This window comes from Triturus cristatus, chromosome 5_1 (genome assembly GCF_964204655.1).
Source record: "Triturus cristatus chromosome 5_1, aTriCri1.1, whole genome shotgun sequence".
NCBI lineage: Eukaryota > Metazoa > Chordata > Amphibia > Caudata > Salamandridae > Triturus > Triturus cristatus.
In genome coordinates, this window is record NC_140587.1 from 572588223 (window position 1) to 572612917 (window position 24695).

A 24695-nucleotide genomic window follows, 5' to 3' on the forward strand; every position below is an offset into this window, starting at 1 on the left:
CATCCATGGTCGCGTTGGGAATAGTCAAGATTTTGGGTTACTATACATTGTGAATGATGATGTATTCTGTATGTGCTGCTCCCCTGCTGAGTATATTGTACGATCTCTATGGAAGCTTGTTGTTTATGGTTAATAAAAAGAATTTAAAAAATATATATATCTGTCCCCTGTGACAAACCCCTTTCCCGTAGGCCCCAACACGTTGGAGTATTTCCTCCCCATTCCTAAACTGGGCATGGATTTTCTCCTATTTAAAACATGAGTAAATATTCTACTGTGGTTAGACTGAAGAAACGTTTGTGAATATCCAAAAACATGTCATTTTATTAGTGTACACAAACTATACACACCACTGCCCTAGGATGCAAATTCTCTGCCTTTGAAAAAAGATTTATTCACATGTACACGTTCATTAGAATACATCTTTTTCCAAGGGTAAATCCATATTTTGAGAATCTCAGACCAAAATTTGCACTCGTAAATCCAGCTCTGGGGCGTGAAGATGAGTTTGAGGATTGGGGTCAGAGTTTTGGCCATTGCACATCCACACCACCTGTAAAAAGGATGTAGTGATTCTTTGGTTACACCCACAGCCAGATTCTCTGATTTCTGGTTTTCCTGAAAGCCCATAAATTGACAGCGATAGTATTTTTCATACAACATCAAGGTTCCATTATTTCTGCTGGCAATTTATAATTGTACTTAAGGCATGGGGTCACGGAGAGTGTCTTTGTCAAGCAGTGTTTTACTCTTAAGTTGAATAATCAAATACAAAGCTTTCCTAACCTCTCTGAACACTAGACAGCATACCTTTTGCTATATTACCACTTCAAAGAAAATACTTGAGGACAACATTACATTTTAATCAGCTTTTAGATTGAAGTAGCAGCATTGATAGAGTGAACATTTGAACTATGACACGTTACTGAATTAGTGTTAGGAAGTGATTCTTCTAAAGCCTAGCATTTGAGCTTTCATCTCTAAAATGATTTTATATTCATGTGATATTACTTTGGTTGATAATCTGCTTGTGCGTTGTAATATGACTAATACATTATTTAAAGTACTTTAGAGATAAGAGGATGGAATGATATTATTGTATCTAATAGCCATTATGACTGATTTCAGTCAACGTACTTTCAGTTCTGCCAGGGATCATTAAAACTTTTTCATACCCACTGTATTTAAGTAGTATTAGACTCATTTTGTCCCATTACCCTGTTCAACCAGGGTATGACAAAGTCCTTGATCTCTCACTTTATCGCTTACTTTTGCTTGCAATGCACAAACTCCCTGTGGTGCAGCTCTAATCAGACATTCCTCGACCCACATTTTTAACAGTCAACATTAGTTTCCATATTTAGTTTTCTGCTACATTTATTAACATTTTAAAATCAAAGTTAAAAGAAATAATAGCCTATGTGTAAGAATTATGGCTATTTGTTGAGAAGGCTGGACGCTTCACTGAAATAATAAACACAATCCTTGTCAGGGTGAACTACTATATTTACTAAATAAACCCTATGCTTAACCCTCTAGTAGCTTGGCACAAAAGCAGTCAGGCTTAACTTAAGTGCAATCTAAAAAGCATTTATGCAGCACTCAAACAGTAATAAAGTAAAAATATAATCCCCAAAAAATCCCAAACTAATTTAGAAAAATAGAGTAAATTTTAATAATTTAATAAATGAAATATCACTGATATGACAAAAATCCATTCAGTTGAACCAGAGATATTCGTTTTTAAAGTTGTAAGCGAAAATAGCGCAACGAAGCACAAAGCGCCACTTGTGTTTATTTGGTTGCACTGGACTGGGGTAAAGTCACAAGTTCTGTGATGGAGCATGTGTCAGATCCAGAGACTAGTTTAATCCCACTGAAGAATTATCTGCCCAAAGTTGATGCAAAAAGTTCCATTCGCATTAGCGGGGGCCACGAGGGAGTCGCTGTCGGTAAGTGGAGCAGGTCGAGCATTGCGGACGGTCGTTGATGTGGTGTGAAGAGCCAGTCATCACCATAGCTTCAATTTGGCAATCATTGCGGGCTGATGCTGTCAGTGCAAAGTGCAGGTCTCACGTTGGTCTTGTGTTGCTGGTCATCGCGGATGGCTGATGTTGGTCTGAAGAGCAGGTACCACCCATGCTTCACATTGGCAGTCGTCGTGGGCAGTTGATTCTCGGCAGAAAGATGTCACTTTGCGATTGTGAGGGGCTTAAAACATCTGTAGCTTCATATTTTCCTTAGAAGGAGTTCACACTGAAGCTTGGAAATTAGGACTCACTCTGACAGAGGCCAGCAGGGGGTTTCAGGCAGGTCCAGTTGGTGCTGGTCAGCTGTGCAGTTGCAGGGAGGACTCTGGAAACTTGCTGTGCCCCTGTCGCTCAAACAGGGGGACGGCTAACTGACGCTTGGAGCCACTTTGGAGAGTCAGGGTTCAACCCAAGCAGGTCCAGCATTCCTTCTTCAGACAGTAGAGCAGTCCTTCTTCTAAATCTTCCACAGGTCCAAGAGTGTTCTGATGACAGGTTCTGAAAGTCCCAATTCTGTATCTGTTGTCAGTCTCTGTGTGGAGAAACTCCCTGAAGGGGAAACAACTGTTACAACGCATGCATTACAACGCATGCTTTTACCCCGCATGCCATTGCAATGAAAATGGCTTGCTGTAGTGGGTATAAGGTGCTGGATTTAACTCCAACACCTTCCCTACTGTTGCACAGACTGGATTTGGAATAGTAAATTATACTATTCCAAACTCCAGCGCACCCCCGACAGCAAGTCGGGGTAAAACAATTGCGTTGCAACGGCATGCGGGGTGAAAGCATGCATTGTAATGTCATAAAACCCCCTGAAGAGCCCCCAAAACTGGCTCTGGTCAGTTATTTCCCTTCTCCTGGGTTTGGCTCCTATCTAGGGTGACAAAGGCAATGGCAGGCCTGGTGACAAGTTCCTTTGTGTATGCTGCAGGCAAGGTCATTTGAAATGTTATCAAGGCAGGACAACTACTCCCCTGCCATCCTGGGGTTTAGGCTTGGCAAAATATATCTTTTGTAAGGAAAAAATGGAATTTTAAAACTGCACTGCAGGCTGTAGGACCAGGACTGAGACATGTTTTAGGGGGCTACTTTAGTGGGTGGTAAAAGTGCTACTGCCCACTAGCAGCATTTAATTTACAGGCCCTGGGTACATTTAGTACCTTTTACTAGGACCTTGCAAGTAAACTAAAGGTACCAATCAGGCACAAGACAATTTTACCAAGTTTTAAAGGAAGAGCACAAGCACTTTACAACTGATTAGCAAGGAAATATTGCACAGAGTCCTAAAAGCCAACGAAAATTATTTCAGCAGAGGAAGGCAAAAATCTGGGGTTACCCTGCAGAAAGGGCCAGGTCCAACACTGTGTGAACCATATTCACCCGGAACAATGGTATAGAAGGCCTGCTCCTTTTTCTAGGACATCTTGAAATAATATTTTAGGTCAAGTAACGTGGGGGCAGATGTACTAAGATGTGATTTGCAAAACCTTCCAGCTATTTTACTAATGTAAGATTTTCCATAAACCAGGGAGCAGCGGGTCTCTTCCTGTCATTGCATAAGCTTTTATATGGTGCAACAAAAAAAAGAGTTTAGGTGACCCATATATAGCAGTTGGAAATTGACTCTTCTAGGGACTCTGCTAATTAGAAATAATTTATAAGTGCTGCAGTGAAATTGGTAGCCGTGACTTTACGCCATGGGTGTCTGGATGTTAATTGAGAGGGGTAAGGTGTTGTATTCCAGGACAAACACCACATGCAAGAAATCACGGCATTGTCAGAACAGATTAGCATTCACTGGAGAGACTTTGTAATTTGTTATGGCATGCAAAGAGAAGGCCGGGTTTATGACTAACCTGGTGTGTCTGTTCTAGAATGAGCTCTGAGAGAATCTAAAAGCTGGGTTTGATCAACCTATATATTATATTCACACAATAGTATACAATTAGCTGACATAATTGTCATGGGTGTAAGAAAATCTATGAAATTACTGCAAAATATGTGACTGGGCCAAGTAGATGGTAGCAGCGGCGGCTGGCACAGGTAAGCCCGATGGGGCGGGAGGAAATCGCCAGATGACGGAATAGGTTTTATTTATTTAATTATACCTATTCCGGCGTCTGTCGACTTACCCCCCTTCCACCCTGCCCCACCCCACCGCGTTTACCTGTGCTGGCCACTGCTGGATCGTAGGCCAGGATTATTGTGAGGGCACAGGAGCTGCATATAGAGATTTTGAGGCAGAGCAGTTAAGCTTCTAGGAAAGAGTCTATGTCGAATCATGAGACTGACATATTCTCTTTTAATACAGCCACAAGGTCTTTGCCTCTTTTACCAAAGCGGAGAAGATTAAGAGCCTTCTAGCCTGAGAGCGATGCTACAGCTAAATCAGGATGTAAGACTCCATAGATCCAGGGTTCCATTATGATAAGATTATTTATTTCGGTTTTATGTACTACTTCATCTTGCACTGATCAGCATACAATGGAGATGCATTCAAGTGTTTGATAGCAATATTAAATTAGGAGCAGGGATGGTTGCATCTGTAAGCAGTTTGTACATGCCAACGATGGAAAGGGGAGAATTAGTATTGTAGGGAGCGAGGGAGATATTTATCTGTGTGTTAAGTTTGAAGGATATAGCATGGCTGGCGCTGTGTGTAACTGAGAAGTGGAGGCAGACTTGCCTTTAGCATGCTTTTGTTTAGAAAATTCTGGTAATTTGTACATTCAACACTCAAAACTGAGTTGTGTGGAACTTTCCCTTCAAGGAAAACACTAGTAGGGTGATTAGGAAACTCGCGTTCCTCCTGGCTTCAATGAAATTAATAGATTTGATTATTTACCTCTGCAGAAGGACTCTAGGAATAGTCACCCATGAATACTCACCACTTTTGTTGTATTCCATGTAGCTCTGGTTTCACTCCTTGTAGATATCCACCCAAATTGGTAATATGTTGGAACAGATGTGAGCCTTAACAGGAGAGTAAAACCCTAGCTTATAGAGTAGGAAATATTGTGTGCTCACATTTCTCCCAATTGTATGTGCAGGCATATAAAAAAATGTCTAACTCATTCCATAACTCATGCCATAACTGTGACTATTAATAACTAAATGCAAAATTTTCTAACAATTAAAGGTTCACACTTTGATGGCAAGGTGCCGTACTTCGGTCTGTATTCACAAATGTTCCAGATAGAGAGGGAGCTTGTAAGTCATTGTTCTGCTGACAGAAACCCCAACATGTAAGCCGGTTTACATGTAGGAATCATATTTCAGTTATCCAGGGAAAAATATATGAAGTTTTGCTCATTCTGGGTCTATTTTCTCTCTAATAATCAAAGTATTTAGGTATTTTCTCTGCTGGATCTTCCTCTCCTATTGGCTGGGACACTTCTACTCTGCTTAGAAGCATCGTAGAAATGTTGAACTGCCTTTCCTATGTGTGTGTTTACAAAAGACAGTAAGGTGGTAGCAGGGACATGTAAGTCAGTGTGTAGGCCTGAATGTCCTGAATCCCATAAGGAGCCACAGAAACGATGAGGATGTATAGAATCCCTAATCAAGAACTGGGGCAAAGCTGGTGGAAATTCAAACCCTTGTTAAGTGGACCAGCATCAAACTTGTGCCCTGTCTTACCCACCAGAGTTGGTGCCCTAGCATTCATGGTCACTCATTTCCACTGAGGAATCATTGGGTCCAGGCTTCCCAGTGCCTTTGAAGATGGACTGTCAGTGACGTGGAGATAGCTTTCCAAGTCATTGCCAATGTCTTGCCCTTGGGTTGTGAGGGTAATCTGACACTTCCAGAAGAGCCCTATGAATGCCAGAGCTATCCATAAGGAGACTTACTGTATCCTCCCATGCTGGGCATGCAAGACTGGATTCCGACAAAAAGGCCAGACCGGCAGCTCACCTACATGCTCCCACTATTTTAGTTAACATCTATGCGGATGCCACCAGAACACTTACACTGCTAACATCCTCAGACACTCCTCTGCTTTACCCAGTTTCACATCTGCAGGCACTATCAGACATTCAGGGCTCGAGCCAGGCAAATCCAATAATTTTCTTCCTTTCTGGGGCAAACATCTAAAATGGGCCACTAATTGACTAATTTCTTCTTTAGGACTTAATGTAGAACCTCAGGTAGAAAACCTTGTTGTGCTTTGATTTTGGAAGGGCTCAAGGGCCCCTTTCCGTAATATGGATGGAAAGGATCTCTGTCTGTTTTCCCTCTTGATGGTGCAGAAGGTGGTCTTCCCATAAACTCCATGGTGTGTCTGTAACACGTTATGGGCAGAACTAATTTGTCTGAAGTTATGGAGGGCTACTCTGTTAGAAAGGCAGCGATTCTACCTCCTGTATGGGAAGGAACTTGGTAAGAGGTATCTGGTGCTACTACAGAGCCACTGCCGTATGCAGTCCTGTGCAAAATTGACCACCTCCTCCCTTTTTGGTGTTGTTACAAAACATTTGTAGTGACCTGGATGTGCACTTGGGATAGAGAAAGTGGATGGATTCAGCTTCTTTAATAGGAGCATTGATGTTTTTATGGTGCATATGTCTAGCAGCATCTTTGAAAGGGTTCTTCTCTGTGTCCTCTCAAACACTCAGAAAGGGTCATCTGAAGGCCTGTAAAGCACCTAGCCAAATGCCCATTTCTGTTTCTACCTTGAAATGTAGAAGGGGGTCATCCACATGGTGTCCAAACAGTTACACTCCATCGACTGGCATGTCCAGGTTGCGCTTTTGCACTTCTGGGCTGACTGCGGCGCAACAAAGTAATCCCTGTTGCAGCAGAGCTATCACTCCCACTAGCTGGCGGAATCACACACAGTTTCAGAGCTGCCACTGAGGAAAACTGAAACTGATTTCAATGCTGCTTCATCGTGTAACCAGAGGTTCCTATTGTGACAACAAGGAAGATTCTTGGCTTAAAATAGCCAATGATGGTGGAGCGTCCTTTAATATTGAGAACAGATAAAAATGCATAGGAAGCTCTATATCAAGATTCCACTTCCACGAAGTGCATCAGAAATGACGATGTCACTGTGCACTATCTACATGTTACAACATGAGTTTCTCTTTAATCTTGTGAAGGGAGTTGGTGGCACACACCTAATTTACTGCATTCCAGCAACCCGAGTTAGAATTAAATATTCTGTGAAATGAACATAAAATGAATCAGTAGAGAGTTGGTAAGTCCCCCAAATGCATGCTGCAAGTTTTAGCAGAAGAACAGCTTTGAACACTTCACAGTAGCTTCACAGCCTCCTTGAGAAGAATGGTGCTTGGTGTTAAAAGGCACTGCAGGAACTGAAACCAATGAAGGTGAGAAAACAGCTGAGGTTCAAGCCACAGAACAAGCAACTTGGATACTATCAAGAAGAACTCGGAGGAACAGATCCCAGACAATGTGGAGGCTTGAGAAAACATAAACAGGAGCAAAACTGAGAAGCACAGTTTTATTTGAGAAAGATCCTTGTACAGTCACTGAGTGGGAGAAGTGAGCATAACACAAGAATGGCCAGAGGAAAGGCTCAGCCATAGACACCAAGCATGGTGTTCCCTGGAGCAGAGCCAGGTAACACAGTAGGACACTCCCTGCACCATCCTGTTTGTGGTAAATGTGGTCCCCTTAAACGTCATCAGGACATTCTGGGCCTCATCAACGGGAAGGTAAGACCACCAGTGTGTGAGAGAAGACACAACACTCGAGTTACAAACAACGTCCTCACTTTTTAAAAACCACTGCCCAAAAGAGTTGTTCTAGAAACCCAGCAACCCTCAAAGATGAAGTATATACACACAAGGTTTGAGTTGTTTTTACTTCCTTATCAAATCGACCAATGATGGAGATGAAGCTCACGATCGAGTTATTCTTTCAGATAATATTTTTGGCGCAGAATGAGGACTAACTACATAGTATAATGCTTTCGATACACAGAGAAGAGAGGAGATTCTGCTTGCTTCATCATTTCGTTCTTTTCATAGGCAGACCCGATTTGTAAAATCACACACAATTTATATTTTTTGTTGTAAAATAGAGGCAAGAAAGGTTCACATTTGAAAAGTATGCCGTGCTTGCCTGTTAATCATGCAGTCGTGTTTGGATGGCTGGTTCATTATTAACCGTGATTTTGCCTTGCTTTGAGTTTTTTCTGTTTTGCTTTAAGTGTTATTTATGAGTTTGTACTTAACATCGTATTTCATTTGAGCACATTTCCCTGTGTTGGCAACTTTATATTGCTTTCTGTTTTTTGCCACCTTATTGTTGTTACCTGTCCTGATCCATCATTCTATACGCCTTTGCAAACCCAGTGCAAGCAGTCTTAGGGAAAGAATGGTGATTTTCCTTACATAACAAAAACACCCACACGGTTCAATTGTTAATTTATTCGATTGCTGTGTTAAAATGAATCCCAACCCAATTTCATATCGTCACAGCTGATCGCGAATCTCAACACATACAAACAGACCAAAGTCAAATACAGACTAAAGTCAAAAAGGGCACCAGGTAAATAATCACACTGTACAGCAATGAGCGGCAGAATATGGACATTGGATATTATTGGCATTCCAAGTCTGAGGCAGGGCTGCTCACTCTCACATACCTAGATAGATGCCACCTCCCAGAACTGTGGCAAGGCTGAACTGGCACACTCTCCCTCGCAATGCCATGTACTGTGACACTGGTGTTCATGCCCAAGGCACTCTGGTTGGACTGGCAGTCCCAACGCCAGCCCGCATACTTGCAGATCATACACTGAATGTGGCTGCAGCCAGGTGGCTGAGCTGATATTTGTGTCCCAAAATTGTAAGAATACCGCTGAATAGATCAAGTTGCAGGAGATTGTGGGAGGAGACAACCATCCAACCCAGAACATGTCCAACATACCATTGCCATGGCATAAGAACTAAGTACAGGCCACTGCTAGCCACATGCTGATGGCAGATGGCAGTGTGGTCACTGAGCACCAGAACGCTTTGATGCTATTAAATCTCACTGTGGCTGCTAGTGAGCTCCACCCTGAAACGCACAACGACAACTCTTTAGCCCAGCACTTTTTAGGACATTTCGACACATATTAAACAAGTGGTCAATAGAAGCCATATGGTCACTAATGATGGCATACACAAAATCAAATAAAAACACTAGTAGAACTTCTAGGAATTGAAAATTGGACACCAAAAGGCTGGGGTTCAGTTGGCCATTTGGCATCCTTGCACTGCCTCAGGCTCTTGTACCACAAGGTACAACAGTTGCTGGAAAACCCACGCCTTATGATGCACTGCATGATAGATAACCATAAGTCAAAAAGCTGCTACACTAAGGGCCTGATTATGAGTTTGGCGGGCCTCTTGTTGGACCACCATAGCTGCGCCCACAGGAGGGCCTTCAAGCCCGTGGTACACCCACCGGATTCTGAGTAAAATCTAGTGTGGGCAGTGCGGCGGTGGTCCCACGGCAGAAGCATGCTTTTGCTGAGGATTACAGCCAGCAGTCATGCTGCCATTGTGGGACCGCTGTCAAGTAATGTTCACTGTGTGGCATGCACCATGTCATGCATGGCACACATTGCACGAAGGAGCATGGACTTGTGGGGGGTACATCTTGTGCCCCCCCTTCCAATCCCAAGGGTGGTTTTGTCCAGGGCCCCATTGGGGATCCCTTTCCCCACCTTTCTACTCACTGCCATGAAATGCTTGGTGGGAAGGGAGGTCGTAATTTGCTAAGCGGGGCCAGCATTGGCACTGCCACAAATTTGGCCTTCAATCCACACCACTACTGCTGCAGGATCCTGGCAGTGGTCCTGTGGCAGTCCAACCGTCACACTCCTAATAGAGTGGGCAGACCCGCCAGCGTGAGTACCTCGTAACTCATAAAAAAGGTCCCAGGTGACTCCGTTGTTACTGCCTCTGACCCACTCTAAATGTGACCACTGCTTCTCCTGTCCTCTGGGGCTGTGTTAGACTTGACATACTTGGAGTGGTTATCCTGAAACCTTTTGCCTTCACTCCTCTTGTTTTGATGAATTCATTTTTGTTGGCCTTAGGACTCTGTGCATGTACCACTGCTCATCAGTGCTAAAGAGCTTGTGCTCTCTCCTTAAATATAGTAACACAGACATACACCCAATTGGCACATTTAATTTCCTTGTAAGTCCCAAGTAAAGTGGTCCTACCGATACCCATGGCTTGAAAGTTAAATACTTCTAGTTGGGCGGCAGCACTTATTGTGCCAACCACAAAAATAGCCCTTCTAAACATGTCTCAGGTCTGCTGTTACAGCCTGTGTGTGCCATTTTAAACTGTTTTTCGACTTGGCCAAAATAAATCTTTTGCCAGGCCTAAACTTTCGTTTTTAATACATACAGGTAGCCCCTTGGGTATGCCCTAAACAGCCCGTAGGGCAGGGTGCAGTGTTTTTAAAAAGTTGGGCATGTAAAATTTAACATATCTTGGTAGTAAAAAACTCTCAAAGTCATTTTTCACTAGTACAAGGCCTGCCTCTCCCATGGGTTAACATTGAGCCACCGTATTATATTTAACAAGTGATAACCTTTGATTAAGAGCAGTCAGTAAAGTCATGTTTGGTGTCTGAGGAACTGTAATTATAAACCCTCTTTAATGGTAAGGTCAGATTTTAAGTCACATTTCTGAAAATGCCACTTTTAGAAAGTTAAAAGTAAGTAGAGTAGTGCCTACAAGGGATTTTGTTCACAATGGTAATTAAATAGTTGTTTATAACACAATCAGTTTTGGTTCATCCTGGTCAGTGATGAACTTGTGATTTAAAAACAGAAGAAGGACAATTGTATTTCTTACAAATAAACCAATTTTGATATAAATATCAATTGTATGACAACGGGGCAATCCTTTCTCCAGAACAAACAATATTTAACATGTACAAAAATGAAACAAGGGAAAAATGGGAATCAACCAAGCATAATGTTAAAGGTATTATAACTTGACCTATAGAACAAATATGCAAACATCTATTCCAGAAATTCAGAGAGGTAAACGGTCTGACAAATCAGAAAACAGTTCCTCGAAATCAAAAAATGATAGCGGAAATAGATGTACTGTCGACGTTTTGGTCTGTGTTGGCAATGAGACCGTTAGACCATCTTCAGGACATGAAGGTGATTGTACAGCCAAAATGTATCCTTGCGTACACAACTTATAAAAACGTAATACATTATCACTTGAAACATAAATTCTCGATATAAAAAAGAAGAGAAAGATGCACCCGTGGAAAAAGAATAAAAGGCCAGTAAAAATATGTAGAGCCCATGTCTAGTACCTTACCCCCAAGCTGTGGGACAGAAAAGGACCAAATCCAAGTTTTAAGAAAAAGCGTTCATTATTTGCAGTGAAAGGAAAAGAACAAGAATTAACTTATCAGCTATTGATGCTTGAAAATGACTAATTCTAGACAGTCGCTTACTTCTGCAATTTCTTTGAAGGAGTTGAGCTCAATAGAGTCAAGGCAACAAGGAAAGTTTTCCAAGTTGTAGAAAACTGTCTCCATGAGGAAAAAAGATTTAAAAATAGACTTTAGAATACATGGTCGATCAAAAGTGAACAGCTGGTCTCTATTTGTATAAAAGGCTTGATTAAGTACATTAAAGATATATTATGAATAACCAAGGTAGTCAGTACGATCAATCATCTGTATATATTGTTGGTTTCAACTAGTTGGTATCAGAACGAATATTGGAACAACAGTGAGTAATAGGGCCAACATAAATTAAATATAATCTCTCTGCGTAGGGCCTGCATAAGAACAATTATCGGCTCTGTTGGGGCCATTTGGTATAAAGGGCCAATGAGCGCTATTCTGTTTTAAAAAAAGTCAGATTTAAATGCGGTTATGACTGTGGTAAATTATCAAAGAAATATAAAATGATGCTAAATTATCTACAAACCTTGTATCTCATCTAAAATGTTTTCCTCAGTATAGACAGTCGACTTGTCTAATGCGTGAGAAAATAATAATAATAACACAACTTACAGAATCTAACCGGTATTGCATCTACGGTTATTCTGTGTCAACTTACATGTTGCATTTTGAATTAAATTATCGAAAAAGAGGCTTACCTATAGCCAAATGTTTTCAAACTAAGAGTTGAGAGAGTGCGCTGCCAGAAAGTTGTCTTGTGCAGCCTCTAGGGGAGTCTAAAGGACCGACAAAGAAATGTAACGAATATGAGGCAATTTAAAAATTAAAGAATATCTCATACCGTACGCGGTCACACTAAAAACAACAGGGGCTTACCAAATCGCACTAGATGAGTCTTCGTAAACGTGCTAACCGTCACGCTGTAAGTTGCAAATGAGCGTGGTGTAATGGAGCCGGCTTTTGGGGAAATAGTGCTTCCGGGGACCGAGTATTAGAAGACGGACTAAAAGCTGTCTATCAGATGGTTCAGGATATTTGTCGGCCATTTTAAAAAGATGTTTTTAATCAGTGGTTTCAGGTAAATTTAAATGCAAAATTGTTCCTCATGGAGTTGAAGTCCCAAAGGTTATGAATTAATGATAGGGAAAAATCTAAGGAGTTCTAGTGGTGGCCAATTGCTTAGCTGATCGCGATAAATTACGATCATTTTAAGCGCCAAAGAAGGTGCTAATATTTGTACAAGAGAAATGTGAATCAAGAGCAAGAAAACAAAATAGATACTATTATCAATCGTATTTAAAAACATGCATATTCACTTTCTTGATACATATAAATGCATTTATCATGAATAAGACTCATTATTTGCAACACAATTATAATGTATTATGTTGATTATATATTTGTAATTTTAAAATTGCATGTGAAACAGTAAGAGTAAATAAAATATGGGTAAAACCACAGTATATAAATTGAAAATGTAAAAACTGCAAATTTAGAGTTGAGCACATGAAGGTAGTACAGAAACAGTGACCTCAACAGTTTAAAGTTAACAAGTAAAGACAGTCAGTTTGACTAAATAACAATTGGAATTAAATACACAGTAGGGACTAATCCAATCAATAATCTGGATATTCAATGTACAGAGATCAAAATTCAATGGTCACATTAACATATGCATGCAAGAGTATGCCATTCAGTGGCAGAATTCAGACCTTTGTTGATACTGTCAGTCCGACAGATCCATTGGTTCTCTTTCAAAATTAGGGAACAGTCAACATTAGAATATCTAACTGAGGGTTTTACCACCGTAATTACCCACCAAAGCTTATCTTTCTCAGTATGTTTTGCCTGACTGTAGTGATCTACTAATGGGGCATTCTCGACTTTGCAGCGAATCCTAGACTGGTGTTGGAGGATTCTTTTCTTGACCATTTGAGTGGTTTTCCCTATGTAGTAAAGACCACTTGGGCATTGAATACAGTAAATAACGTTACTGGTGTTGCAGTTTGAGAAGCTACGGATTGTAGTAGTTCTTCCATTAAGATCAAAAGATTTGATATTTTTAATAGTACTACATGCAGCGCATTTGGTACATTTATAATGACCTAGGAGTGGGACAATCTGTCTCATATTGTCCACAACTTGATTGCCCTGCGGTTCATATGCTTGCACTATACGATCTTTTATATTTGGACCCCTTTTGAAGGAGAACATAGGTCTTTCATCGAGTCCAGGAATGCCATTGAGTAATGGCCAATGTTTCTTTACTATCTTTTTGATGTTATTAGTTGATGTTCCAAAAGTGGTCACACAAACAAGTTGTGGTTGTGTAGTTTTACTCTTAACCTCTAAAAGCGCTTCACAGTTGTTATACCACGCGCGCTTCAAAGATCTTTTAAGAAGCTTGTCGGGATAACCACGTGCATGTAGTTTCTTTTTAAGTTTCCTTGCCTCCAAAAAAATAGTCCTCCCTCCTGGAACAGTTCCTGCGAAGACGCAGGAACTGTCTGAAGGGGAGTCCATCTCGTAACGCCTGGGGATGGTGACTATTATATTTGAGCAGCGTGTTCCTAGCAGTAGGTTTAGTAAAAAGGGTTGTATACAATGAGTTGTTCTCATCAGATACAATCGAGATATCAAGAAAGTTCATGCGTTTATTGTCATATTCCAGTGAAAATCTTAAATGTGGATTTCGAGTGTTAATCCAAGTATGGAATTCAAGTAACAATTCTTTGTTCCCTTTCCATATAAGAAAGATATCGTCTATGTATCTTAAATAACACATGAACTTATTTACAAAATCGGCAATATTGATGTTAGCAATGTCCGGGGCGTAAACAGCGCCTATTGCAACACCTTTAAGATGCTGAAAAAAAGTGTTATCAAATAAGAAGAAATTCTCGCACATAGAAATTCTGATGCATTCAATAATTAATTCTGTAGGGACATTGTGAAGTCTAGGTCGTTCATCTAAAAGAAGTTCAATGATGTTGAGGACATCAGATTGTGGAATGTTGGTAAAAATACTTTCTATGTCCATAGTGACAAGTAGTTCACAAGTGGAGTCAAAGCTATGATTCTCAACCACCTTGATTACAGCTGTTGTATCTCTTATATAGGTTGGCGCCTCTGTAGCAAAGGGTCGAATAAAAAAATCTGCGTACTGGGCAAGTGGCTTAAGAATTGAATTGCGCCCGAGACAATAGGTCTCCTTGGAGGTTCACTGCTATTGTTATGCACTTTAGGCACAAAATAAAGTGCAGGTACCGTTGGTGATGTATTAATCAAAAAAGAAGCCTCTTTTTCGCTCTGCCAGCCTCCTTCGAAGCCCTGCTGACTTAGTAGAGCAATCAATTTAGCAAGGCTATTGGTGGGATTGCCTGTTAGTTTCTTATAGTGTGTTACGACAGATAGTTGTTTGAGGACCTCAGATCTGTAGGCCTCCCTGTCCCATAAAACTATACAGACACCCTTATCTGCTGGCTTTATTATTGTTCCTGGGAGGGTCTGAAGATTTTGCAATGATTTCTGTTCATCTTTGGTCAGATTATATCTAGTTGATGATTTCTTTTTGAACATATTATCAATTTCAGTTATGATGGCATTTTCAAAAGTAATAACCTCTTTTGCTACCATTGCATTAGATGGAAAAAAGGTCGAGCGGTTGCGCAAGCCAATAGTGTCAGTTGCTAGAATGGATGTTTGGCAAGCAAAAAAGTTTTCATTCTTACTGAACGAAAGAACTTGTAAAGTTCTAATTTCGTCTGGAAAAGGTCGTTTTTGTTAGTTGGTACAAATGATAAACCTGATGATAATACTGATATATCTGATTCTGATAAAGTATGTTTTGAGAGATTAAAGATAGGAATGGTCTGTTGACAGTTTACCACTCGTAGTACTGGTTCCGTGTCTGTCTGAAACCGGGGGTATATTGGTTCCAGAACCATCCTCTCTTGGATGAACGTTGCCTCCGGGATTGACCCTGCCCTCTCCGGTCTGGGCATAAAAAAACCTGCCTAGAAGTAGAAGGTTGTTGTTTGTAGTACTGGCGGTTTGAATTATCTGATGTATGTTCACTGTCTGTGTCTGAGTTAGTATCTGAGAATGTGTCTTTTTTGCGTTGGAACTGGTTTGGTTCCTCAGGTAAATAAAAATCTTTCTGGAGGTAGGGATAAGTCCTATCTTTACTGTAACACCTAATATCTTTATGCAGTTTGTCTGTCTTTTTATGAGAGTTGAATTCTTCGAACTCTTTTATTGTGAGAGCAACTTCACCCAAAAGAATTTTAGAATTATTGATGGTAGAGTCAGATTCAATCTTTTTTTCTAGATTCTCAATTTCCTCAACCAGAATCTTAATGTGTTTCAACGCTGTTTCTATGCTAAGCACCATCCAAGTGCGTGAGCACTTGTTGGCTGAATAGCTAAACCCAACTTTAAAATCCTCATCATGTGTAAAGATTGTAGGGATGTTTTTGATCTGAAGACCTGTGGGGATGATGTTAGCATTCAAACAATCTGTAAGGAGCTTGGCATGTAATTCAGTCCTCACTAGTTGTTTCTTTAGTCTCTGAAGTTGGTTCAAATCTGTTTCGTTGGGAAAATCGGTCACACTTACTTTTAGAAAGTTGACATTTTTCTGTCCTGACTATTTGGTGTCAGCAGCTTATTCTTAGGTCACACGACTAGGTGTAGTTGGCAGTTGGCCATTGTGTATTCCTCTCAGACAGTATCACAATAGAGAGTCAGGGTGTTGACAGGATGGGCCATCCTGGCTATATTGGGGGTATCAGACCTGTCACCTAGCACACTTGCATGTCAAGAGCACTAGCCCAGCTCACACATAAAGGACTTCACACTAGCCTAGCAAGCCCTCAGACAGACTGGAACCAAGGCGTGGAGACAGGAAATTCCATACACCTCTGTGGGGGGAGAACTCCAGACGTTTCTCCCACTTAAGGGGGACATCAGGTACAAAACGTGGACCCTGAAACCCAATCTTCAGTTCACTCCTGGACCTAAGGATAGTACCGAAGAAGGATGGTCCTGCTGTCAGAGGCCTGACCTACTGAGAAGTAAGACTGGACTTACACCCTTCATCTCAGGATGAAGTGACTCCAAGTGTCAGTTGACTGACCTCCTGTTCTGAGCTACCGGGACACAACATGCTCCAGAGGCCTCTCTGCAATTGCTTAGCTGACCTGCTGCAACTGGACCTACCTGGATCTGCAACTGGACCTGCCTAAGCTCTGCTGGCCTCTGCTGGAGAGAGTTCATAGTCCCCAAGAGGTTCCTCTCAGGCCCTACACCCTTGCTGGACATCAGTTGAGCTCCTCCTTGTAGAAAGGGAGAGAAATCCTGATGTTTTGGGCTCTTCGCGACTATGAAAAGGCCCGTTCACACAAAGATCATGCTGCCTGCGTCGACCGACAACACGAAGCTCTGGTGAACCCAACTCTTCATGCTACAGCGACCAATAGCGACGACCGGCAATGGGAGATCTGCACTTCGCGCTATAGCAGTAGTAGCCATTACGAATATCCAGCAACGACCATCCGTAGCGGTCTCCATGCTCCTCGAGGCTTTCGCCATCACAAACGTACCATATGATGGGACTATACATATTCGGTATTGACCCTGTTTGGCTGGGGACCTAAATTAATAAGCTGGATACACCTACTTTACTTAAGTATGGACGGGACGGCACATTTGGGAGGCATGCAATATTGCCAGGGGCACCAGGCAGGGCTGCCCATTGCCACCAACCTGTTTTGCTTTGGCCCTCGAATCGCCACTGGCCGCAAAAATGAGAGCCATGGGTGACGAGCAGGTAATATGTGTTGGAGGTAAGGAACATATTGTCAATTTTATGTCGATGACATGATGCTCTATATTCGAGCCAGGCTGATAAAAAACATAACATGATTGCTACAATTCCATGAGGTCACTGGGCTCTTATTTAGTTATGCCCAATTATGTATAGTCCCTTTACAACCAACTGAACCGCAACGGGCGCCAACCCTTGGTGGCCAGACACTTAGATGGGAGCCCGACATATTTGGGTATCAACATATATCATGAACTACAAGACACTATAAAAGGAAATTCACACCGAGATATTAGGTAGCTGCGCTTGCAGATATCCTTCTGGATCAAGTTGACACTGTTGGTGGCGGGTCGCATAGCACTTTCCAAAATTGCAATGCTCCCGCGCCTTCTATACTTCTTTGCCAATCTCCCCTTTGGAGTGTGTTTAAAGAGCTTGTTATGTTGTTTGGGCAATTGATTTGGGCTTCAGGCAGATGCAGAGTAGCTCTTAGCAAGTTGAGGCTGCCCACTGACAAGGGGGACTAGAAGCACCAGATTTGCAGAACTATTACTTAGCTGTCCAATTGCAGTGGGGGGAGGGGGGCAGTTGGTTGGCAGATAAACGTCACCGGGAAACTGGACTTTCCCAACTACAGCTAGTTGAAGTGGGCCTACAGTCCTTGCTCTTCCCGGGCCGGTATCGTCTTCCTGCATTCCACTGCTTCCTACTACAGCAATATGTTGTTGAAAGCGCCCTTTAGCATGTACACAAGGTGCTGTCCCTTATGCCCCAGAAATTCCACTCAAGGAACTGGGGGTAGGCACTGTCACACTGACTCCCTGCATGGTACAATCCTGGAATACCGCAGGTATAGAAACACTGCAGATTTTTCCTCTGCCCTGATACCCTTTTCCACGTTAGTGGAGCAATGGGACCTCGAACTGGGCCAATTCTTGCTCTATAACAGAATTCAAATAATACTGCAATATCACTGGCAGGGGAGACCCCATTAAACCTTCCACACATACATTAGCGCAAATTCTTCATACAATAGGATCAGGTCACCGCATGATAACATAAGACTTGTAATGTTAAGAAAATCAATAAAAATATGTTTACAAAAATGGATATACAAAGCCCTGTTGGAGTACACAGGGGTGGACATACAGACTCTGAGAAATTAGTGGGACATGGACCTGGGAAGATGCTTACATGATAAAGAGTGGGAAAATGTCTTTGCTTACCCCCATTAGGTATCACAAAATGCTTGATTTAAATACATACAATTTAATATGCTGTGTAAAGCATATCTTACTCCGAGGCCGCTCAACCGGATGTGCCCTCCAATACATGCACATTGCCCCCGTTGCCCTGTAAAGCTAGCTGACTTCCTACACATGACGTGGACTCGCCCCAAAATACAAGCTTACTGGATCGCAGTAATGCGAGAAATAACATGGGTGATGGGTCGAGCCGACTTACATTGGGTGGAGGGCTGGCTATTAGGCATTTCTCCCAGCCAGCAAAAACATAGAGGTAGCATAAAATGTATTGGCCTGGCACTGTGTTTGGCAAAGAGGGCGATTACTATGAGGTGGAAATCGCACAATACCCCACAGATGGCACACCAGAGAAAGGAAGTGGGGATTGGGCTGAACTGGAATTTAAAGCCCAGCGTCGAGAAGAATATAGAGCATGGCATAAGAAAACTACATCAGATAGATAGGAGGCCGTGATGCGAGCGATGGAGGTGTAAACAGAAGTGATACCATTCCGCCTTAGCACAACATAACATGATCCTACTTGATGTACATAGGCCATTCTGTCAGGAGGCAAGGTCACTGCTCCATGCACATTTGTAACCCTTAGGTTTATGTCCAGAGTGCAACATGCTCTACAGCTCCCCCCTCTACCAGAAGTCATGGTATACGGTTCATGGTTGCACTACCCATTGCCCCCCCCCCGAATATTGTGTCTCACATATCCAATAATTCCATCCCCAGTGATGGATACACCAGTAATATGCAGCAGCTGCGGTATTATTCTAAGGATGTAAACGTGGACAGCTCCAATTAGACCAAAGCTTAAGTCACTCTCTCATCGAAGAGTTTGCTGGGTGGGTGTTCTTCCCTACATTATCAGGTTTGTTATTACATGCTTAAGAACTAAGGTATGTTAATTTACTCTATTGATAACATGCTTGATGCATGCTGTTTATCCTCAATTTTGCTATGGCACATATGTCATAACATGACATGATGAAGATTTGTACTACTCAAAAAACTCAAGAAAAATTACCTCAAAGAAAATCTATATTTGAAGTGACCTGTATCTAGTAATCATTTGCTACCAATGTAGGCCTCCAAAGTGGTACAATGTTGCTTACTTATTTAATTTTATTTAATCTCTTGTATAGGGGTAAATGTTGCAGGCAGCCTCTAGGAATTTGCAGTACAATATTAGTATGGCTTCAGACTCAACAGAAAAGTGTTACTGTTGGAAGAATAAAAACACTTAAAAGCAGTCTATTAAAAGCAGTGTCCATTTAATAAAAGCCTATTAAAAGAAGCCTATTAAAAGTAGTGCCTATTAAAGAAGCATGCTTTATCAATAAATAATAGCCTGATCCCCTATTAAAATGTATCACTTGAAAACATCTGAAAGTCCTCGTATACTTCATGCAATTTTCTTGACCTGCCTTTGAGAATCAGCACGCTATGTCTATCACAACAGCAATTAGTACTTGTACGTGTAATGCCTGCTTAGTTTTGTACATCTCAGTCCATTGCTCTTTGCTGTGCTTTAGCATCACCCTTACACTGTCAACCACCATAGTGAAAGCCAAGTGCAGTTGTGATATATATGCCCTCTTACCAGGGGCGTAGCTTGGTCAGCAAAATTGGGGGGGATTGAGCTTCAGATCTTCCAATAATCATGCTGACGTATAAAGTGCAAGAGAGGGACTAACGAGGCAGTAAAAAGGGAGACGAATGCAAATTGGTAGGGGACTAAGTGAGAGAAAACACAATATTTTGTAAAATAATCAACATTTTTGAAGACTTTCAAAACAGAGAGGGACAGAGTGTGTGCATTTTTGTCTGTTTGTATATACACATTCCTGGGGAAAATCCGAATGACACCTCACCATACCCGACTGAAAGTACCTTTACCCAACTATTCATCAGAAAATTTATTGGGGGGGCGTAATGCCCAAAACACCCCCTGAAGCTACGCCCCTCCCTCTTACAGCCATATGCTCAACACAGTACCTTCCACTCCTGCACTATTTTATGGTTGTTTGCCCTTTCCTTTTGTTACAAAATTGATGTCTGCTCCTTGAATGCCCTACAAACATGTTGTCTCAGGTTTTGGCTGCAAAGTCAGCATTTATAAAGATAAATCATCATGCCCGCTAGACATAGAAGGATCTGCCCTCTGGCTTCCCAATTCCCACCTGCTATCACTCCCCCTTTGTCCTGGGTGGGCACAGGAAAATAGGTAGAAATGCCCTTTTACATTCTGTGGAAGCATGCAATAATATTGTAGAGGTCATTTGACAGTGTGCTGGCCTTTCTCTACCAGGCATTTCAAACTTGTTCTTAAAATGCTTTTTGATTTAAATTTTCCTTCACACAGATACATCAAAGTTTAGATGACCAAAGTAAGTTTGCAACAAAAGTCTAAAAAATGAAAAATCATTGCGTGTTCATTTTAAAATTACGGATAAAAATGTAGTTGAGTGGTAAAATACAGGTTTACTTACCTGAGTTTCTGATTATACTGTTTGACCTTTTCCAGGGAAGCTGCGTTGATCTGAGCTTGAAATTCCTCCACAGAGATGTTGTCTCTGTAATAATATCCCTCCATGCTTTCCAGTGCTGTGTGAGAAAATGAAACATAATTAAATATTCTCTATTCATGGTGTGTGTAATTACTGAGCGGTTCCTAGTAATGATAATGCATCATTTATAGAGCATGACAATTTCCTCTGTGACCTACAGAATAAACAAGGGATATTTATAAACTCAATTAAATAAAATTCAAAAGTGTAAACAGAAAAGAGAAATACAAAAGCATCCACTTTGGTACCACTCTCATGGTTATTCCATAGAGAAGATGGGATAGTTATACGGCTAATGGAACGTTTGGATTGATTGTAGGAGTATCACATGCTGCACCTTTAGATGCATAACTATGTAGAGCTCGCGTATAACAAAAATGCATACAAGTTCAAGAGGGGAGCCATTCAGAGGGATCTGTCAGTACACCTCAAGGAAAAGTTACGGAAGAACATTTCTTTGAAACATGGCAGCAGAGCTGAGCTTGAGCTTACTGGAGTGGGGTGGGGGAGGGATCTTCCTGAACAAGGAGAGCTCAGAACAAAGAAGGTCCCCGGGTTCTTCATTATTTGAGATGGTTTAAGAGATGCAGCTCCTTGATTAGCCATGCCAGCTCAATAGCTGTGGGCATATGGCATATCACTATCCAAGGAGACCATTTTCTTTTGACCGTTTAGGTGTAGGAAACTTCCCTTTATTAAAGATAAGTCTTTGAGACTCTTCTTTCTACTCACAGACATATCTGAGTGCCAACAACATACTTTTGTAATTTATATGTACAATTCTGATCTAAACCAGAACTCGTATGTATGTGATGAACAATAGAGAGCAGACATATGGTGCCCCTCAAGCGGTCTTTTTCATGCTGAACATAGTGTGACTACTCCAGCCAATTAGACGATCTTTGATCCATTAGGTGGTCATGATGAAGATTCTTGTTAATTTATGCAGTTGTGATAGGTAGTGTTTAGTCAGCCATTGCATTGTACACCGCCAAAAGGTCTCATGGAATTAGGGCTTCTGCTTGTTTCACATGAAGGGTATCAGAGGATCTTCGCTATGTGTTTTAAGAATACTTCTGCTACTCTGGCAGGTCTAAATGCAAAAGCTAGTTTGTCAGTCATGGGATTGGCTATAGATCTCTGTGTACTTTTGACAATGCTGGAGAGTTCTCTTTCTAGGATCTTACTTGGGGAGCAAAAACAGTTTATGATTGGTTGGAAGTTAGCCGGTTACCTGAGTCAACAAATGGCCTCTTGAGAAGAGGTGACAATTTAAATCATCTTTGATTTATGAAGAAGGGCATAGGTCAACTGGTAAGCCTGGCGCCTCTATGATAGAGTTTCTCTCTTAGACCTTGCTCTAGCCCATGAATTTGAAGGACTATAGATTAGCATTGAGTCAGTCCATTGCTAAGTCGAAGGAATTGCTGGGACATCTGGGTGGTTTGTGAAACAGTCATCAATCTTCGAGTTCTGAGGTGAAAAAGTATGCATTTTCATAATATTTGTCATATGCCTTGCAGGTTCGTCAGGTTTTGTAGAGAAACCTGTTGATATTTGAATTACTCATATTTCAAGTCGGGGCCTCAGTGATCTTGCTGGCATGCACAGTTTGTTTGCACATTTTACTGGATGATAGGTGCCTGTACTAAAGGCCTTAAATTGTCCTGAACTTAGTTTGTAGCCATTTTTAATTCAAATTGGAGTCAGTATGTTTCAAGGATGCCAGTGCTGATCAAATCATTCACTATCTTGTTTGTTTTTCTTCAGGTATATTTTCACTATACTGTCCATTTCAAATATGACATTTGAGTATAGTGATTGACTGTGCACAAATCTGTACCTGGAGATAGGTTTCATTAGAGCATGGGTACTCACAAACTTTTTCTTGGGAGTCAAATTTACAGTGTGGTTTGTGGCTGAGGGCCGCACTAATGGGGGCGGGGTCAGTGGGGGAGGGTGGCAGGGCTAGAACAAAAAAATAGGATCAGGTCACCGCATGATAACATAAGACTTGTAATGTTAAGAAAATCAATAAAAATATGTTTACAAAAATGGATATACAAAGCCCTGTTGGAGTACACAGGGGTGGACATACAGACTCTGAGAAATTAGTGGGACATGGACCTGGGAAGATGCTTACATGATAAAGAGTGGGAAAATGTCTTTGCTTACCCCCATTAGGTGTCTCCCTCTATCTGTCTCCCTCCCTCTGTCTCCCTCCCTCTGTCTGTCTGTCTCCCTCCCTCTGTCTGTCACCCTCCTCCCTTTGTCGGTCTCCCTCTGTCTCCCTCTGTCTGTCTCACTCTGTCTCCCTCTGTCTGTCGCCCTCTGTCGCCCTCTGTTTCCCTCTCTCTGTCTCCCTCTGTCTCTGTCCCTCTGTCTCCCTCCCTCTGTCTGCCTCCCTCTCTCTCCCTCACTCTCTCCCTCGCTCTCTCTCTGTCTCCCTCGGTCTCACTCACTCTGTCTGTCTCCCTCTCTCTCTCTCTGTCTCCCTCCCTTTCTCTCTGTCTCCCTCCCTCTCTCTGTCTCCCTCTCTCTGTCTCCCTCTGTCTGTCTCCCTCTCTCTGTCTCCCTCTGTCTGTCGCCCTCTGTCTGTCTCCCTCTGTCTCCCTCCCTCTGTCTCGCTCCCTCTGTCTCCCTCTCTCTGTCTCCCTCCATCTGTCTGTCGCCCTCTGTCTGTCTCCCTTCCTCTGTCGGTCTCCCTCTGTCTCCTCCTGTCTGACACCCTCTGTCTCCCTCTCTCTGTCTCCCTCTGTCTCCGTCCCTCTGTCTCCCTTCCTCTGTCTCCCTCCCTCTCTCTCTTTCTTTGTCTCCCTCCCTCCCTCTCTCTCTCTCTCTCTCTCTCTCCCTTCCTCTCTCCCTCTCTCTCTATCTCCCTCTGTCTCCCTCTCTCTGTCTCCCTCCCTCTGTCTCCCTCTTTCTGTTTCCATCTGTCTCCCTCTGTATGTCTCCCTCTGGCTGTCTCCCTCTGTCTCCCGCTGTCTGTCGTCCTCTGTCTCCCTCTCTCTGTCTCCCTCTTTATGTCTCCCTCTCTCTCTCCTTCCCTCTCTCTGTCTCCCTCCCTCTCTCTCCCTCTGTCTCCCTCCCTCTGTCTCTGTCTGTCTCCCTCTGTCTGTCTCCCTCACCCTGTCTCCTTCTATCAGTCTCCCTCCCTCTGTCTTTTTATGTCTGTCGCCCTCTGTCTCCCTCTCTCTGTCTCCCTCCCTCTCTCTCTCTCTGTCTCCCCCTCTCTCTCTCTCTCCCTCTCCCTGCCTCTCTCACCTCTCTCTCTGTCTCCCTCTGTCTCACTCACTCTGTCTGTCTCCCTCTCTCTCGGTCTCCCTCCCTCTCTCTCTCTGTCTCCCTCTCTGTCTCCCTCCCTCTTTGTCTCCCTCTCCCTCTCTGTCTCCCTCTCTCTGTCTCCCTCTCTCTGTCTCCATCTGTATCTCTTCCTCTGTCTCCCTCCCTCTGTCTCCCTCTGTCTGTATCCATCCATCTCCCTCTGTCTGTCTCCCTCCCTCTGTCTCCCTCTGTCTGTTGCCCTCCTCCCTCTGTCTGTCTGCCTCTGTCTCCCTCTGTCTGTCTCCCTCCCTCTGTCTGTCTCCCTCCCTCTGTCTGTCTC

General features: G+C 42.5%; 1 protein-coding gene across 1 annotated transcript in view; it reads right to left on the minus strand.

The window, feature by feature from the left end:
- Nucleotides 1-24695, minus strand: part of PREX2 (phosphatidylinositol-3,4,5-trisphosphate dependent Rac exchange factor 2) — a 1250200-nt gene that overhangs the window by 232486 nt on the left and 993019 nt on the right. Inside the window, exon 36 of the mRNA XM_085605489.1 lies at nucleotides 21014-21128. Within this exon, the coding sequence (XP_085461615.1) occupies nucleotides 21014-21128 (115 nt within the window). The remainder of the gene's footprint in view (nucleotides 1-21013; nucleotides 21129-24695) is intronic.